The sequence below is a fragment of the Pimephales promelas genome, chromosome 1 (assembly GCF_988280905.1).
Source record: "Pimephales promelas chromosome 1, fPimPro1.hap1.1, whole genome shotgun sequence".
NCBI classification, from domain to species: domain Eukaryota; kingdom Metazoa; phylum Chordata; class Actinopteri; order Cypriniformes; family Leuciscidae; genus Pimephales; species Pimephales promelas.
Genome location: NC_142769.1, coordinates 21,184,465 through 21,204,154, shown reverse-complemented (window position 1 = coordinate 21,204,154; position 19,690 = coordinate 21,184,465). Strand labels below are relative to the sequence as shown.

The following is a 19,690-nucleotide window of genomic DNA, read 5'->3' as shown; positions in this document are numbered from 1 at the left end:
ATGTGGTTTATGTTCAAATTTTCTGAGAGACAATTGTTCATCTAATCTAAAACAGTGATACACCACACTGTGGTGTAATATAACAAATAAGAACCAAATAAAGGTTTACAAATTCATAACACTAGCATTTGATGGGTTTGAGAGATCTGTAAAAACAATTATATTTAATTAAGTACTGAATGAAAAAATATACTCCTACAGCCAAATCAAGTTTCTGGATATATACTTTCTTTTAGAAGAGTTCAGATGCAAATGCCTCTAAATGCCATTTGAAATTTTTATCATGAAACCATTTTTATCAAGCTTGTATATTTAAGTTCAGTAATTTCACTTAAATGACAATTAATAGGTAATCTTCATTGCCATTTAAGTGAAATTACTGAACTTAAATATACAAGCTTGATAAAAATGGTCATTTTAGAAGAAAATTTCAAATGGCACTTAGAGGCTTTTGCATCTCAACTCTTCATATATATATATACATACATATATATATATATATACATAAATACATATATATATATATATATATATATATATATATATAAAATACTGTTTTATTTAAAGAAAGTTCTTTGTACAAATGTCAGTGTAAATTAATGTGGAGCTAATATGTGAATAGGAGTGAGTGAGCATCTGACAAAGAACCCAGAAATTCATTAAAAAGATCATTTTTTTATACTAAAAAGGTGTTTTACACAATATACACATTTTATTACTTACAAAAAAGAGATAAATGACACATTGTTAAAAAGTCCTGATAGAGCACTGTTAGTACCACCAATAAAGAAGAAAAAGTGATTTTAAAAAAGCAGTCCCATTAATGTAACGCTTCAGTGCATTTCGTCTCTTTGATGTTCAAAGTGCCGATTTGGTAACATGGAGACAATTCCACTCGGAAAAAAAAAAAGGGAGAGCATTTCTCCCAAAAAAATGTACCATTTGTGTAGCCAACATCAAAATTTTCGTAGGAAAATATTACATGAAAAGAATCTCTAGAAAATCTCATAGGATAAGAGAGAAAAATATCTAATGCACATTGTGTCACATGGCACCTTGCAGGTTCTGTATTTTTCTTTTGAGGTACTTCTTTGAAAAATGAAAAAAGACTAATAAATTCATTTATTTTGTTCAGTTTCTTTTGCTGTGTTGCACAGTAGCACCATAGAGTTAAACGTGAAGATACTGCACCAATGAAATCCCACTGGTGATCAGCATGACGGCCGCAGTCGTTGTAGGTGACGATTGATCCTCAACAACAACAGACTGCACAAAAGTCACTACGTTACGTCCTCTTCATACACACAATACAGCGGCTCACACGGGTCTGCAAGTTTCCAGCTTTCAGTGTCTCTGACTGTGGCTTTCTGTTTGGGCGAAGAAAGAACGATACTTGTTTCATTTCATTTTAAGGGCCCAGTTTTTCAAGAATGTTTTTGTACATTTCAATGAAACTTTACCTGAACATTTCATTCACGTCCACAGTGGCCAGCCAGAAGCTGTACGAGTTGCTGTAAAAATTGCAGGTGCCTCGACCGTGGCACTCGATGAACGGAGAGGAGCGGAACTCCTCCAGACAGGAGCCGGGAGAGGCGAGGGCTTGACCCGAACCCTCGGCGCCTGCACTGGTGTGCTGTGACACAGACAAATCAATGTCCGAGATGTTAACAAGGAGGTAGTCATGCTCTTTTAATTTCAACAAAAACTTATCAAGTGGTGTTATAGGTAAAACGTACTATGCTTAATGACATGAATTAATTACACACACTACAGATTTACTAAACAGGGGGGGAACAGCGAAATCCCATAAAAGCGCCGATGGGAGTAATAAGCTCTGCAGGTGATTTATTAACACAGATGCAGCCGGATCATTTTAAATGTCTTTGTGTGCAGCCGGATCATTTTAAAACTTTAGAAAGAAGAAACATAACAAAAACTTTAAAATAAGCTAAACAAATAAAATTAAGATATTTCTTATTTCAAGACTTTAGTCTCGACAGTGGAAACACAGTTATTTTAAAAGTGTGTGTCTAGAGACCTGTAAAATTCATGTAAATTACAGTTTTTTCCAATTGCTAACACACAATTTTGCAAACTAGTATAGTTTTATCAAAATACTTAACACAATTCACAAAACCACACACCCAAACTGCAAAATACCTCATATATCCTGCAAAATGAAGCACTGCAATCGAAACTACACATAGCATTATCAAAATCAAACTTTTGCATGAAATGGCACACACTTCATTCATATTACCAGATTTTTGCCTAAACAACTACACACTGTTGGGCATAATGAAAAGCACTCATATCTTTAGTGTGCTTTGCCATAATACTAAAGTATGTATCAGATTGTTCACATGCACATGCATGAAATATTTGCAGATACACACATGCTGTTGAAACTTCATTCACTACAGTAAACAAGTCAGTGTAACATATGCACAGCAGAAATATTTACATGGGACTGAAAAAAAATTCTTACAAAAAAACAGTAAATTGAAAAAGAAACTTCCATATTACAGTAAAAAAAAGTGGCAAGAAAAATATTTTTTATCCACAAGTTTCCGAGGGGCGCTCCTGTAAAAAATAAAGTGGCAGAAGTAGCATTCCAATGGTATTTTGTGTGTTAGTTAGCGAAGAGGCTAGCTGTTTTTCGGAGAATTTAAAGACGCAAATCTTTATGAGAGATGGTGTTACGGAGTTCATGGACAACATGTGCTGTTCGCGGTTGTATGTATAACCGGATTAAACTAGTTCAGTGGCTTAAACGTGATTGTTTTGAACATAAGCTGAAAACGAAATCAGAGTGATCCTGCCAGAACCCGTCTCTGATCCTGCCAACGACTGTAGTTTCCATCACCTCCCAAAAGACGACGAATCTTCCTGTGTACATTTGTTTAAATTCTTAATGTTCTATAAACTCTATCAGCATGTGATTGGCTGTTCGCTACTGATGTTACACCTAAACTCAGGATCAAAGCCTGTGTTGACAGAATACCAAATGTGCCAGTTAATGTATTCAAGCAGCACATTCAATTATAATTTTGAATAAACTCCAAAGCACAATGACTAAGTGTGTATTTTTTATTTTAATTATTTGTCAGCTCGCACAACTGTCTGTCACCATGCCTTGATGAGTATTGATTATTAATAATGTTATTTTAATACTCCCAATCAACTACTGCGGAGGGTAAAGGTACTGTTATTTCACCCTTTTTCATTTCGTTGAGGTTGTGTTCCCACATCGTTAGCTAGTTTGGATCGCTATAACTTGAATGACTGTCAACTGTTGAATGAACGCCAAGCATGTCAAATCGCGCTATGTTTACTTCCAACCGGAAGTCGCGCCCACTTTTGACGCAAGGCCTCATGGGGCGTAGGAAACTTGTGGATAGTTTTATAGTTTTTATAGTGCTTACATCCTGATTGAAGAGTTAACAATTAACCATTGAGGGGTTTGGCCAGGTGGCACATGTAATTGGCCAATTAGCTCATGTAGTGTCATTTTGAATGGTAGTGTTTTGAAATGGCAAACATGTGACTTTATGTCAGATTGTTGTGTCTTATGCTGAGAACTGTGTTCAGTGCATTTAAAAAGTGGCATTTTGAAATGCAAAATGTGTGTAAAGCACAAAATGTGTTTAGACTTTTGGAAACTTGAGAAAATAATTGTAAACTTGTTTAAATAATTGTGCTGTGCATGTCATTTTGGTGTGTTAGCAATTGGAAAAAAACTGCAATAAAATCTTAATACAACATAGACATTTTTCTATAAAAGAAATATATATATATATATATATATTATAGAAAAATGTCTATGTTGTATTAAGATTTTATTAATAATATATATATATATATATATATATATATATATATATATATAATCGGGTAGAAATTGTAAATAAATATTTTCAAAACTCCTTATTTTTAATCTTTATCAAATAATGACTGGAAAAGTCATCTGGAAATGCAAATCATTGGTTGAAAAGAGTGAAGACAAAATATACACTACTACTACAAAATAAATTACAGGTTCTGAAGATCAGAACTTAAAATATTTCATTTGAATTATTTTACTTATTATATATGGACACTTAGTTTCTGTAAATTAAAAAAAGTTTTAAAAAACAAATGTCATTATAGTAGATGTACCAGAGGAAAGAGGAAGTCCCCTGCATTGGGGACTTCAAATATTGTTATGGACAAGGGGGTGTTGCAGTCAAAAAGGTTGAGAATGTCTTTTCCAAAGGTTAATGGTTCTCTTGTCACATTTCAAGTCCCTCAAGAGTGCCTAAGACCTGTGTTACTGTACATACCATCATGAAGGAGTAACCGATCCAGAGCATTTCCCAGTTCTGTGGGCAGAGTGGCACCTGAATGGTCTGGCTGTGTATAGCAATCACCATGGCCGGAGCTTCACACACAGAACACCTACACACAAACATTTGTATTTTCATGTTCCATAGACATAAGGATTTTTATACAATACAAACTGTTTATTTTATCCTCTTACACTAACCGTACCCCTAAACCTACCCATCACAGAAAACATTCAGTATTTATACATTTTCAAAATACATCATTTACTATGTTTTAAAATCTCTTTTCCTCATGGGGACCACAAAAATAAAACATCCCCACAAGGACAAGGATTTTGGATATTGCCATCTTTGTGGGGACATTTTATCCTTATAAAGTAGGGTTTACCCGGACCACACGTACACATTGGGTTTATATGACATATGGGGACTTTCCACAGACATTATTATTTGTACACTGTACAAACTGTATACTCTCTCCCCTTACACCAACCCTACCCCTAAAACTGCACATTACAGAAAACTGTCTGCATTTTTACATTTTCAAAAAATTTCCACTCTGAATGATTTATAAAGTGTTTTCCTCATGGGGACCAAAAATGTCACCACACGGTCAAAAAGTACTAGTATTACTAAGTTTGTGGTACAAAAACACACACAAAAACAAAACAATGGATTCAGGTCCCACTTAACCACCTAATCACCATCTGGTTGAGTGACCGTCTCTTACCGACTGATGTAAGGTTTGATGGCTTCTCCAGTGATGGGTGCCATGCTCATGGGCATGGGCTGGGGTGTGGACAGCCAATAGGAGTAGTCATTTCGGGACGCGAAGTTGCAAACATTGTTGATGTCACAGAACATGAAAGGCATTGTGCTGAAACGACGTAGACAACTGCCAGCCGTACCTGATGTTTTTTTAAATGGAGAAAGAAAACGACACAACGGTAATGATCTACGTGATGTGAGAAAAGAAACAAGATACATGCGTGTGCCCTGTGCTTTTTAGGGCTCTCACCCAGGTCCTGTCCGTGCGCCCTCTCGTTGCCTTGCACGTAGAGTAAAGAGTAGCCATCATAGATAAGGCCTGTGCCTTCTGGACATGATGGCACGTCTGTGGTCTGACTGTGGCGAGTGATCAGAAAACCATGTGCTGCAGAACCTATTCCTGAGGGACCTGGAGGGCCCGGAGTCCCATCTGGACCAGGAGGGCCGGGATAACCACGCTGACCTGTACACAGTTACATCATGGTATACATGGAATTGGAGAAAATTCAGGCCCTGTTTATAAAGCCTCCTGATGTTTGTGAAAACCTGTGAGCCGCCAATATCAAGGACGATCCTTAAAGGGTACATATCATGCTTTTAAAACATTCATTTTTTATATATAAATCATACCGTTGTGGTCTATATAAAACATAACTGCAATGCTTGGGTCTGAATTCCTCATTATTATAGCTCCACAGGCCCCCTTTCTACCCATTTTCTGATGTGCATCTTTGAGCGACTGGTTTCAATGCGTCCCCTTTAAATAAAAAGGAGATGCGTCACACCCCGCCCGCTCTCCAGGTCGATGAGTTCACGGTCGGTTCAACTCCCCCGTTCGGGCATTATTGTTGTAGTTTGATTAGAGATATACGATTATATACGATACCTTCAAAGAACATTTTTATTCACACTTTAATAAAATGTCAGCAACAGAAGACTTGTCCATCAAGCCTTACATATTCGAGCCAGAGCGAGGGAGTTGATAAAGACTACGACGAACCTGCAGACCAATGAACAATGAATGTTTTGTGTTATTAGTGAAAGTCGACTATTTCTCTTGTTGACAAGCACAAGCACACTGACAAGCAAAACAAGCACACTGACAAGATAAATGACTACGGTCTAATCTTACCTCAAACAATCTGTAATGACAATATGATACGTTTAGAAAAGCATCAGAAAAGCAGCTAAATGACCATTGATGAAACTCAAGAACAATAATACTGTAGACGTGTAACGTTACTTCAAAACAAAAACAGAGAAAGACAAAGGTACTGCTAAACCATGACCACCATGTGTTTTAAGAAATTAAAGTACTTTATTATTATTAACAATATTTACAGCTTACCGAAACGCTCTGTTCGTCGTCTCCAAAGATAGAAGGAATTTACCTCTCATTCAGACGAAGTTAATCGGCAAACCCTTCTTTAGACTGGCGGAGGTTGTTGAAGTGGGAATCCTTGAAGTGCTTCAGGTCACTACATGATCCAACAATCGAATATTTTGACTTGCCCTCTCATAACTTCTGCATCATTGAGCTCGGACTACAAAATCGGAGCGAGAAATAATAATGGCGGATTGCTCGAAGTGTTGGACCGGTAGTCAATGTCTTTATTTGGCAGTTCCGCTGCAAATACGGTGACGCACTTGCTCAAAAAAACGTCATAGACAACAGAAAAATCTGAACAGGTTAAAAATATGACCAAAACAGAATATAAAGATATAAACGAAGCACCTGAAGAGAATAATTTCATATTTTATGTACTTATAAACACTCCAAATATACAACAAAATGCATTTAAGGGCTAAAAAAGTGGATTTTGCATGATATGTCCCCTTTAAAGAGATAGTTTTGCACAAAAATGAAAATTCTTGTCATCATTTATTCACAATCATGTCATTCGAAACCCATAAGACTTTGGTTAATCTTTTAAAACACAAATCAAGATATTTTTAATTAAACCTGAAAGGTTTCAGTCCCTCCATTGAAAGTCCAGGTAAACAAAACATACAACATAAAAGCTCATAAAGGCTTTGTAAAACTAACCTATATGAATCGAGTAGTTTAATCCAAAGCTTCTGATGAGACATGATCGCTTAATATAATTGAGGTTTGTTCTAGCGCACGATGCATGCTCTATATGTATGTGTGTTTATATGTAAATAAAAGGCTCAATTAAATCTGTTCATCATATTAGGCAATCATTTCTTCTCACAAGACTAGGATTAAACTGCTTGATTCATAATATATAGATTTGTTCTACGTGTGTCAATGAGCTCTTTGGATCTTCTCAGTTTTGGTTAGCTGGACTTTCAGTGGAGGGACAGAAACCTCACTGGATTCATTAAAAATATCTTTATTTCTGTTTCAAAGGTGAAGCAAATTCTGATGGGTTTGGAACAACATACCTTTTGGCTTTAACTGGACAAGACAGCAGAGATGTGCCAAGTGTCTGAAAAGGACCTGAGCTGGATTCGAACTCGGGTAGGCCACAAATTGGACCGTAAAATTACCTGTTTCTCCAGGTCGTCCTAAATCTCCCTTCCTTCCAGGTGGGCCGCTAAATCCTGGAGTTCCCATTTGACCTGGGTCACCAGGGTTGCCAGGTGAACCTAGAGGATGAAGGGACATCAGGCATGAGGAGGAAGAAGAGCAGACCAGGCCCTATAGTCTTGACCAGCCTTTCTGTCTTGTCTGTATTTTCTAGTCTCAATGTAACCACTAACCTGGAAGACCCTGTAATCCCGAGGGTCCTGGTTGGCCTCTGCTTCCTGGGTTTCCAGGTGGTCCAGGTGGACCACGCTCGCCCTTCACAACAATAGGCGATGGAGCAACGCCTGGGTCACCAGGAACTCCTGTGATCAAGAAAGGGGAGTGAGTATTAGAGAATGCATTTTTATTGGATCTGTAAAGGGAAAATCATCCTGTTTCAAAATGACACACCTTTAGCTCCAGGTTGCCCAGGTTGTCCTGACCTGCCGTCAGCTCCAGGAGGACCAGGCTGTCCTTTAGCTCCTATAACATGCAGAAGTTACGTGGATAAGAAGACACTTTTATAAATAAGACTTTAAAACAAGCTTCAACATACAATTTGTTATTTAATCACTCTGATGTTCCCGAACATATATGCTGTTATTTCTTTTTTGAAACACAAAAGGAGAATTATTAAGAATGACCATGGGTTTCTTTATACGTGTTTGATTGGGTGAATGTGAGACAAAATGTAAAGCGCTTTGGTGGCTATTGGGTCTGTGAAAGCGCCATACACCATTCAAAAGTTTGGGGTTGGTAAGATTTATTTTAAGTGTTTGAAAGAAGTGTCTTATGCTCACCGAGGCTGCATTTATTTGATCAAAATAAAACGCATGTGTCGTGGTGCTCACATGAACAATAATGATCCAGCGTTCTGGTGTAGAATCTGTTTACAACTTTATCAGCGTAGCAGACTGACATGGAGAAGAGATTGTTGAATAAAGTCATTACTTTTGTTTGTTTTTTGCGCACAAGTATTCTTGTCGCTTCATAACATTAAAGTTGAACCACTGCACTAGTCACATGGACTATTTTACTGATGTCTTTACTATCTTTCTGGGCCTTTAAAGTTGCAATGACAAAAAAATATCTCCATTTGTTTTAAAGATGAAAGAATGTGTAAGGGGTTTTAAACTACATGAGGGTGAGTAATTAATAACATAAATTTCATTTTTGGGTGAACTAACCCTTTAATGCATGCAGCAATTAATTCCTATTAAAAAATCTTGCGGACCTCAAACTTTTGAATAGTAGTGTGTATTGAATAATGTTGCATAATGACCAGATATAAATTTAAAGTGGGATTCAATGCAGAATCATCCCCTCTGCAGTTGCTCTCAAGTGTCATTCTCCATACAGCATATTAGAACTGGGGCACACACTTTCAATTAAAAAAATGTCACTGCGCCTTATACGCCATTTGTAGAGTAAATAATGACATACATTTTTATTTGTATGTAAACAATTCCTTCAATGGTTATAGAAGGATAACTGACCGGGGAATCCAGAAACACCTTGAGGTCCAATATCTCCTTTCTGGCCACTAGGCCCTGGATTTCCTGGATTACCCTTGTCAAAAGCAAATAACAAACATCATTATCTAACTAAATATATATTTATATACTGAACTATTTATATTATTTCAAATCATTTAATTATGTGAGAAGAAGAAAAATGGTTTAACAGTCATTATCCAAAATCAGAATCATGTATTCCACTAGCCTGAAAACCACATGTTAATTTTCTCATATTTGAGGCGTGGTTTACGAATGCCCGGAGCCGTATTATTGGGTGCTACGAATGTCTATCAAATGCGCCTGTACGTAGCTCATAGCCAATCGGTTCAATGATACCAGATGACGTATGCAGAGCGACAGAAAATTAGACGATGAAGAAGACGATGGGTCAGAGGTTTAGGAAATTTATGTATCCACAAAGGCTGTATCAAAAGGTCACTTTGCATCCGCAGCCAAGATGGATCCATAGAAATAAACAAACTGCTTCGGTGTGTCGCATATACGCCATCATCGTCTTGCTGCTCCCTCTCCATTCTGTGATTGGTTCCCTATCTCAGGCGAAAACTTGGTTCATGGTGTCCAGGGTGCCTAGCCGCGTGAATAAAATCGCGCTGTGGCAAGGCCGCATGGGGAAACCCAACCCAGGGTAGTATTCCACAGGACAGTGCAATAAAACAAAATGTCTTCTTTTTAGCAAAATCACATAAAATCTCAGAACCCACATTAATCGAAGGCAGCCTACAATGTTTCCACAAAAAAAATGTTTCTACAAATGCAAAATATATGAACGCCTTTGCTAACAATATTTAAACATTCTCATTAGAACACATTTATAATGCTTACCGGAAAGCCAGGGGAACCGTAATCTCCTTTCAGTCCTGGTGCACCAGATGTCCCAGGGATTCCAGGCAAGCCCTTCTCACCCTTCACTCCTCCACTACCTGGAGGTCCACGGGGACCCTCAGGGCCAGGAGGACCTTCACATTCACAGAACAGAAATCAGTTCCTCAGAATCAGATCAAAACAACATGCATCTCATATCACGAAACCATTGTCAATATTATTCAAACAAGCAATGTGTGTATCATGTATATTGTTGTAGTATATAGTGTGCTGAATGGTTCTGGGATGATGTATGGGAAGGTATAAAAGTGATCAACTTAAGACTCGTAACTATATTCCTAGAATTCGATAGGGATATGAAAGTTAAACATAAAAAAAAAACAAAAAAAACAAAACAAACAAACATGAACATGAACCATCCCAGTCCGACTTAAGGTAAATCATCTCATGACTAACGGAGGTGCACAGTATAATGTGAGTATCAAACCAAGTTGTCTAACCTGCAGGACCTATAGTGGGGTCAAAGGTCAACGGGTTCCCAAAAGTCCAATAAGAGGAGAAGCAAAGAACAAGATGAAGGTTTTAAAAAGGAGCACAGCAACACAAGTATACGATGTGGTAGGGAATAAAAAAGTTTTCAATGGTAAAAATTCTGATATATTGTTTTTTGCCTCCAGTTGCTTTACAGCAGCATTACTGAAGAAACAACTTAGCATATTTTACATAGCATTTAAATCACCATTGAAAAGTATAGGGCTAGTAAGATGTAAGAAGCAAAATAACACTGTTATTCAGCAAGGTTGCATTCAACTGATCAAAAGTGATAAATGATTTCTGAAGGATCGTGTGACACTGAAGACTGGTCAAAATGGCTTATGAAAATTCCATTTGCCATCACAGGAATAAATTGCATTCACCAGTTATTTTAAATTGTAATAATATGCAACACTATTAGTGTTTTACTCTACTTTTGATCAAATAAATGCAGCCTTGGTGAGCATTAGAGATTTCTTTTCAAAACATTAAAAAAAATATTACAGACCCTAAACATCTGATTATTAGTGATATTATGCACATCATCATTATGGTTACATGTTCAACATGGAATAAAGCTGATCCAGACATGCACATTCTTTCCCTTCTATTTTCTTCAGGAAATACCTGCTCTTAGAATTTTGGATTAATCAAGTTTGCTGCAAATGGGATAAAACATTTACGTGAGACATTCATAATCGTATTATGAGCAAATATTCCTGTGCATGTAAATGAGATCATTGTGCAAAATCTGATAATCTACTCAAATACAGATATCAAATGCAAACTATGATAATATTACTTCTTAGAAGGAGTAGGTTTATTGTGCATGCTGATAAAGCAGTAACTGTATAAATATTATATAGCATAGCATAGTATAATTGACAAAATGTCTAGTCGCATAATACAGATTAATTACAAATTATCAATTAACTTTCTAACAGAGAAATTTATTTATTGAAGCATGACAAAAAAAAATAAAAAAATAAATTCAATAGCATGAAGAAGCTGACCTTCCGGACCTGCAAAGATCCCATGTCATCAGGAGGAGCAGAACCATGCCGCAAGAAACAGGAAATGCATATAATACCCAGAATGCACCTGGGTAAAATAAGCCTAATAGACACTAGCCAAAATGGTCTCCTTCTTCATCAACTTTAAAAGCTTTGGTAAGATACTTATCAAACAGCTCCGATATCAATTTTATTTGAATTGTTTTGAAAATATCAAAAGAATTCATGAAAGTTTTTGCTCGTTTATACCAAGGTGGAGATCATTTTAGATAGTCCTGCAATGGCTTTTCATTTCTTAAAATTCAGCACATCTCCCATGCAAAAGTGCCAAATGACCACTAAATCTGGTCACAGACATAGACAGCTTCCACTGCTGAAGGGACGGGTGGAAGTGAAAACACACAAGGGTGAATGGATGGCTGAACAGGTAACCGTGGATAGGGAAGCAGACACTGTGTGCAATACTCAGGGCAACTGTGAAACACTGACAGCTAAAAAATCTCTGCATGCATGCGACTCCTTCACTTCTCTCAGACACATGACAAACTGGCACGCAATTAAGGAAGGGAGTGAGGAGAATAAATTATCACTTGCAGTGAAGAGAATGCAAACAGTGTGTCTTGTGCTCCTTGATCTGAGAGTGTATTTGTGACATGGATATGGATGTGGCATAATCATGACTGCCTGTGTAATATTCCATGCAAATCAATCAATCAAATAAAATCAAAGCCAGTATGCCCTCTGGTTCACAATTAAAATATTACTTTTGGTGATGAAGTGGTTCCCAAACAGGGGTACTTTCACCTGATTTAAATCTTTCTAAGATAAATCTATAAAACACGTTTTTGACATGTAGATACAAATGTGTGTTAATGCATTCAGTTCCTGAATGTCTAAGTTGTCAATTACCAAACAAATATTATTATCTTCTCTAGTATAAGTTTCCATGATCAGATAGCCTAATCTAAATTGATGGGGATGTAGGCGTACATCAAAAAACAACAAAAACTGTGGTAAAGCACAGTATTAATTATTAGGAATATGCAGCCATCATTAAACCATTATTTGCCATGGGATTACAAAATCATGTGTTTTTTGGACAATTTAAGTACTGATTAAAACACTTGGTTGATCTTTTCTTTCTTTCTTTCTTTCTTTTTGGAAATTTGTTTTAGGAGTTAGTTATTTTTAAATGAGATATTCTACTCCAGGCTACTCTTCAAAATAATAAATGAACAAATGCAAATGTCAGTTTGATGTGATTATTTTGATTTTTTGACATTGTGAAACCAAGAGGGCAGAGCTGGCTAAAAGGGATGAGATGTTTAACTTACCCGATCTTCCGGGGGGACCCGGTGTGCCTTGGCTACCTTTAGGCCCCTGCACAGGCAGTCCTGGAGGCCCAGGTGGTCCTACAGGGCCAATCTGACCAGATAACCCAGGGAATCCCGGCTCACCTTTCGGACCGGGAAATCCAGGATTTCCAGGAGAACCCGGAAAACCAGGGTCTCCTTTAAGCCCTGCGACGTAAGAAAAACAGTAAATTCTGTTAAATCTGGTATAAAAATTATAACAAGAAACTTGTTTGAATCCTTCGGGTGTAAAAATTAAGATTCATGAACGAAACTCTCAGCATTTCACCTGGTGAACCGGGAAAACCGGCCGGGCCTGGACCACCAAGGCCGGGAGGACCTGGGTAAAACGTTAAAAAGAAATGATTCCAGATACTGTACATATGCTACACTAAGCACATCTTGTGTATTTTGATTTCCTCTGGATTCAGACTAACCTGGTTCACCCTTTATTCCCGCAGGTCCTGGAATACCATCACGACCAGCAAGACCTTTATCGCCTGGACTGCCGGGTAATCCAGGTCGTCCAGGTTCTCCTGGCCTTCCAGGTGCTCCACTAAGACCAGGAGGGCCTGTAACGCCATCCAAACCTTTAGGGCCAGGAATGCCAGGTGCACCTTGGAATCCTGGGGGTCCCGGATCACCCTTTGTACCAGGGATACCGGTGAAGCCTGGGGGCCCTGGAGTGCCAGCTTGGCCTTTCAGCCCAGGGTTTCCAGGGAATCCTGGAGTGCCTGGTTCACCCTGGGAATTTAAAATAATTTAATACCATGAAATATTAAAAGCTAATATTCTCAAAGCTTAAGTACTAGATAATATGTTTTTACCTTTGGCCCAGGATTTCCTGGTAATCCAAATCCTGCTGAGCCAGGATCACCTTTGGGTCCCGGGAACCCTGGTGATCCTGGGGATCCAGGCTGGCCTGGTCGGCCAGGTTGGCCAGAAGTTCCTTTCACTCCAGGAATTCCTATAATATGAAGATTAGCTCAGTTTAGCTTCAAGGTTTCAAAGCTACAGGAACATAACCACGGTATTGGTTTAGAGCCATATGGGAGTGAGGATCTGACCTGGAAATCCCATCTCTCCCATGCTACCCTTCAGTCCTGGGGCTCCAGAAGACCCTGGAGTTCCTGGGAGACCAGAATCCCCTTTGGGGCCTAAACATGATTACAAAATAAATTTAACTGCTCAACTAAACCCCATTCACTAGTCTATGTACTTTGCAGTACACGACAGAAGACTGCTTGAACATGCATTTGATGGCTCAAATTCAAATATGTGTACTTGTTGGCTTTACCTTGGGGTCCTGGTAGTCCTGGCCTTCCATCTTGCCCAGGGAGACCAGATTCTCCCGGGAGACCGGGAACACCCTTTTCTCCTGATGGTCCATTAAAACCTATATGACAAACAAAGAGAATCACAGAGTCACCAAAATACATGAGGAGATTAAATGTTTCCTTTTGTTAAACTTTGAGTATAGAAAAACACATGTTGAGGAGGGACCATCAATATGTTGATGACAAGAAACAGAAAATGCATATAATACGCAGAATGTACCTGGTCAAATTAAGCCTAATAGACACTAGCAAAAATGGTCTCCTTCTAATTCAACATTTAAAGCTTTTGGTAGGCTACTTATCATCCAAGCTCTGATATCAATTTCATATTAATTGATATTAAAAGATTAAAAAAAAACATCTATTTTATATGAAGTTCTGCGGAAACCCATTTTAGCCCATTTTATATAGTCCCACAATGCCTTTCTTTTTCTTCCATTTTTATCTTTATATTGTAGGAAGGGAGCCCCTCACAAGAGGATCCTCATCATATTTGAAATCCTTGACATCTCTAAAAAGGCCATGATGGCGTGATCCAGGTAGCAACTAACAGATTTGTCTCACCTGGACCTCCGGGTTCTCCTTTTTGTCCCTTAAATCGCTGTCCATCTAACACTCTGCCAGGTGGGCCTTGAAGGCCTTGTTCACCTTTGTCTCCCTTTGATCCAAAGGAACCTTTGATTCCTGGTCGTCCTGGGACACCATCATCTCCTGCAGGGGAGCAAAGCACAATAAAATTTCACTCTATGAGAGACTTTATGAAATTGTTTCAGAAATGTGAGCTGAAGCACAAAATGGTATTAGACCTTTTGGTCCTGGAAAGCCTGGTCTGCCAGGGTTGCCAGGGCCACCTGGAGGTCCTGGAGCACCCATGCCACCCATGTCACCTTTAGGCCCTGTAATAAGGATATAGAATTAGTAGAGAAAGACCAGGATATAGAAATAAGATATATATTGTCACATTCAACAAATGCAGTTAAAAAATTGCAAATATTAGTAGATATTGCTATCATCATATTACCAGGCAGTCCCGGGAGGCCATCTTGACCAGGTAGTCCTGGACCCCCAGGTGGACCAATTGCGCCAGGAGATCCGGGAAATCCAGGGCTTCCTCTGTCACCTTGCAACCCTGGAATACTCAGACCTGGGGAGCCACGGTCTCCTTTCTCTCCATTCGCACCAAGGACTCCTAAGGTAGAGAAGACAACAATGATAGTGAAACAATACTTAGTCGTGTTACTAGTACAAATATTTGTGTTTGATAATGATTAAGAGATACACTTCAACCTGACACACATTTGAGTTATAAGGGTCATATAATTGTTACAATTTCTAGACTAAATAATATTATTTTATTTAAAATTATAAATGGGTGTGGTTTATAATCATTAAAATTGTGTTTTCTTAGACAAAGCATCTCCCTAGAGCTCGCACAAGAGTCTCCTGTAGTGGTGACTCCTGCGTTTGCATTAGACTAGAAATAAATCTGGCAAGCATATCTCTAACTCAAGATCCATTCTTGTACTGAAACAACTGTAGGCATACCAGGAGACCCCATAGATCCAGGAGGTCCAGGAGGACCAGGGGGGCCCTGAAGGCCAAAGGCAGGGGGCCCTGGGGGGCCACGAGGACCAGGGCCACCAGGAAAACCAGCATCACCTAAGTGCAAAAAGAAAATGCGATATTTGTTTTATATTTGTAATACAACTTCATGTTAGTCTCATAGAGAGGGATCTCTTTTGTCCAGCGTAACAATTTTTTCTCTGTTTGAACATGAAGAAATTCTCTACCTTTAGGTCCAGGGGCACCGTCGAGACCTGAGCGACCTGGTGAACCAGGGTTTCCAGGGAAACCAGAATCACCTTTAGGACCGGGTGTGCCTTTACTACCGGGGGGTCCTGTAGGACCTGTAAGGCCAGGTAGACCAAAACCAGGATCTCCCTTTGGGGACATAGACATTCATTGGAGCACATTCCTAATACAGTTCACTTATTCATACCCCTAATGCACTTAATGATTTATAGCATACAACCAGTGAACACTGTATTTTCCCATAATTCAATGGAGAGCGGATGTTTGAACACACAAAAACGAAAACAGATGCACACAGCAGTTTCATTTCTTCTGGCATATTTTAATTTGCATTTGATAAAAAATTGAAAATAGAGCCATCCAAAATATACAGTTCAAAATTCTGTATATTGATACTGTACAGTATATTCAATATTGTTCAAATGTCTGGGGTCAGTCAACTTTTTTAAAGTTTTGGAAATAAATCTCTTATATCTCGTATCAAGGCTGCATTTATTTGATCGAAAATACAGTAAAACAGGAATGTAAAAAGTTGTATTATTATTTGATAATTGAATATATATATATATATATATATATATATACATACACACATGTTATATATATATATATATATATTAGAAAATTGTTTTTAATAATTGGTCCAAATTTATTAAACATGTACAATAGTGAAACAGAATGATTTGGAAACTGATTATTAAAATATTTATGACATAAATGTGACATATTCCTGTCTACTAAAGAAATTTATAATATAATATTATATTGTATTGTGTGGGGTAAATATCTCATACTTTGGGTCCAGGTAATCCAGGCTGACCAGCCAATCCATCCAAACCTGGTCGCCCAGGAATGCCAGGTCCACCAGGGGAACCAGCAATACCAGGAAAACCTGGAGAATATCAACAACACTGATAGACATATAGACACAATAGTCCCCCACTACGTACCTACCTAAGAAAAAAAGTACTTAAAAAAGGCGAAAAAGGGAAAGAATATGTGGAACAATAAATGCACCTATTTAAAGTTAGATCTTTCATCCAGGCCAATTAAAGGAGAACTCCGGCGCAAAATGAACCTTTGGTCTAATAAAACATTGGTACCTAGTCGACCGTTCTCTGAGATTGTTTTCATGATAATCGAATGTAAAGAGTTTTATCTCTAAAAACTGTTGGTAACGCTTCCTTTTACAGTCCAGTTACCCATGTAAATACTATGTACTTATTTTAGTAACTACAATTACTGGGTAATAACTAGTACTAACCCTGAACCTACCCCTAAACCTACCCCTGTTCCATGTACTTACCTTATCTTAGCCAGTACTTTCTAGGTAAGTATACTGTAAGTACTGTACTGTAAAAGGAAGCGTTACCAAACTGTTTATCGTATAACGCTAGTATATGGGGGCATTTAATAAGTAGAAGAAGAAGTTTTATTTATATAGCGCCTTTCCAGAACTCAAGGTCGCTTTCCATGGTACATTTATAATACATTTAAACACAAACAGTGAAAGGGGCAGTGAATTCCATAATGTTGGCCAATTTACACTAAATGACCTTCCACCTACTGAAGATAATCTGTAGATTAGTAAAAAGAAATCGCTAGTTCGACTGTGGCTCGACTGTTTTCCAAAGATGGCTCCTGTCTGTATACACGAAGTGGACTGTCTTTATAAAGTATCTTCTTATTAAACGGTCTGTACTCTTACAAAGTTCTCAATGCTTCGTTTTGCATGCAGGGACCCTCATTATGTTACTGTGTTAGTGTGGGGCCATTTTGAGCCTTGTTAATGGTATTAACCAACGATTTCTTTTTACTTATTATATGCCGTTATACGCTAAACAGTTTTAGAGATAAAACTCTTTACATTCGATTATCATAAAAACAAATCTCAGAGAACGGTCGACCAGGTACCGATGTTTTATTAGACCAAAGGTTCATTTTGCACCGGAGTTCTCCTTTAATTTGCAAGTATTTGGCCAAATCTGATTTTTTTTATGAATACTGCCCAGTTCCTATGAATTGGAAAACACTTAGCAGTTGACACACTACTAGTGACAGAATCTATTAGTGTTTAATAGTGGGAATACATTACCTTTAGTACCAGGGGGTCCTGGCAAACCAATACCAGGAAGACCAGGCTCTCCTTTGGGTCCAGGTAGGCCTGGGAACCCAGGCTGTCCAGGTTGGCCTGTATTACCTGTACAGATATGGAACCGGTCACTGTTAAACTTTGACTTCCCAATCTGCTCCATATGCATTCAAGACCACTAAATGTGTGCTAAAAGGTTTAGTAAGCCATTTTGTCTTTACCTGGACTTCCTGGCAATCCGGGATCTCCATCACGCCCTGGAGGTCCACGCTCACCTTTTTCTGGCACAGCCAACCCAGGTTCACCTTTCTGACCTACATTGAGATGATGTAATGTCCAAGTTACTCATCATTCAAAGTAGTTAAACTTTTTTTAAGTCAAAAATTTAGTCAGCTACACCTTGAACATAATCTCACATAATCATGACAACTCTGACTAGTTGTAATAAGATGTTAATGTATGCTGGGGTCACTTAGCATACTTGATCTGTTTATGAAGCCTGCTGCTGCAGAACAAGAATGGACTTGCTACTACTAACAGATACATAAACACGCTGCTTTGAGAATGTAAAATATGCTGCTGCTGCATGAAGACATTCATAAATCCCGTAGTGGATCTAGACAGATGGAGCTGGGGGATGAGGAGGATTTCAGATGATCTCAGATAAGGCACTGCAGGACCAGCTTATAGTGAATACTGAACCAGATCAAATGTTGAGCCAGCAATCTCACTGGCTGCAGAATCAGCAGAGGCCAATTAGCTTGCCATGTAATAATGAAATGATTGCTTTCAGACTGCATGTAAGGACCAATCAGCCAGCTCCATCTAGAGTTTCATGACTGAACTAGATATTTACCTTGATTAGTGCAAAAATAAAATATATAGTACATGTAATTTATATTCACATGTTCAATCGATTGACAGCCTTAAAATAAATTGAACATAAAAACAAGACACTACTGTTCTTTACCTGGAGCTCCAGGAGCCCCTGATCTTCCTGAAACGCCCTGAATACCCTTCTCTCCAGGAGGTCCCTGTGGACCAAATCCCGAAGGACCACTAAGACCTCTGTCTCCTGGAGGTCCTGGGAAGCCAGGTTCACCAGTTGGACCTTGTGCACCTTTCACCACAGCAGAACCCTTTAAGAAAAAATGGCAGATTGTTACTTGACTCATGGAAAGTGCAGTTTCTCGTTTTAGAAGTAAAAAGTACGTTTACATAGAAGTCTTAAAGGCATATAGATAAATACAAATAGCTCTTTTTAACTCTAATGGGTGTTTCACACTGAAAGCGTGAGTGGTGCACGAGCAGCGCATATGTTTTTCGTGTGCATGTTAACCAATAAGTGCATTCACACCAGGAGCAGGAACGTCAGGTGATCAGCAGTGAAGCGGTAGCTTAGTGCTGCTCACGCTCAATTAAAGTTGAAAGCACACTTTTGAAGGACAAATTAAAAATGATTTCACACAAAAACTACCCAAAATGCACAGAATAAGCACGTCTATTTTGTTTCAACAAGAACTCAGGTCAGAGAGAAGGTGGAAATGTTCGGGTTGACTGAAGC

At 38.4% G+C, this 19,690-nt stretch overlaps 1 protein-coding gene across 1 annotated transcript in view; it reads right to left on the bottom strand.

Annotated features, from left to right (window-relative positions):
* Window positions 1–534: 534 nt before the first annotated feature.
* col4a5 (collagen type IV alpha 5 chain) overlaps window positions 535–19,690 on the bottom strand; it is a 63,429-nt gene continuing 44,273 nt past the window's right edge. Inside the window, exons 25-49 of the mRNA XM_039668825.2 lie at window positions 19,097–19,265; window positions 18,348–18,440; window positions 18,130–18,234; window positions 16,829–16,926; window positions 16,013–16,163; window positions 15,768–15,881; window positions 15,244–15,411; window positions 15,029–15,118; window positions 14,787–14,933; window positions 14,183–14,281; window positions 13,953–14,042; window positions 13,713–13,852; window positions 13,323–13,629; window positions 13,175–13,225; window positions 12,868–13,053; window positions 9,987–10,120; window positions 9,123–9,195; window positions 8,038–8,109; window positions 7,821–7,949; window positions 7,608–7,706; window positions 5,344–5,556; window positions 5,056–5,233; window positions 4,323–4,437; window positions 1,461–1,633; window positions 535–1,367 (exon numbers count right to left, since the gene is read on the bottom strand). Coding sequence (XP_039524759.2) covers window positions 1,286–1,367; window positions 1,461–1,633; window positions 4,323–4,437; window positions 5,056–5,233; window positions 5,344–5,556; window positions 7,608–7,706; window positions 7,821–7,949; window positions 8,038–8,109; window positions 9,123–9,195; window positions 9,987–10,120; window positions 12,868–13,053; window positions 13,175–13,225; window positions 13,323–13,629; window positions 13,713–13,852; window positions 13,953–14,042; window positions 14,183–14,281; window positions 14,787–14,933; window positions 15,029–15,118; window positions 15,244–15,411; window positions 15,768–15,881; window positions 16,013–16,163; window positions 16,829–16,926; window positions 18,130–18,234; window positions 18,348–18,440; window positions 19,097–19,265 — 3,276 coding nt within the window. The 3' untranslated portion in view covers window positions 535–1,285. The remainder of the gene's footprint in view (window positions 1,368–1,460; window positions 1,634–4,322; window positions 4,438–5,055; window positions 5,234–5,343; window positions 5,557–7,607; window positions 7,707–7,820; window positions 7,950–8,037; window positions 8,110–9,122; window positions 9,196–9,986; window positions 10,121–12,867; window positions 13,054–13,174; window positions 13,226–13,322; window positions 13,630–13,712; window positions 13,853–13,952; window positions 14,043–14,182; window positions 14,282–14,786; window positions 14,934–15,028; window positions 15,119–15,243; window positions 15,412–15,767; window positions 15,882–16,012; window positions 16,164–16,828; window positions 16,927–18,129; window positions 18,235–18,347; window positions 18,441–19,096; window positions 19,266–19,690) is intronic.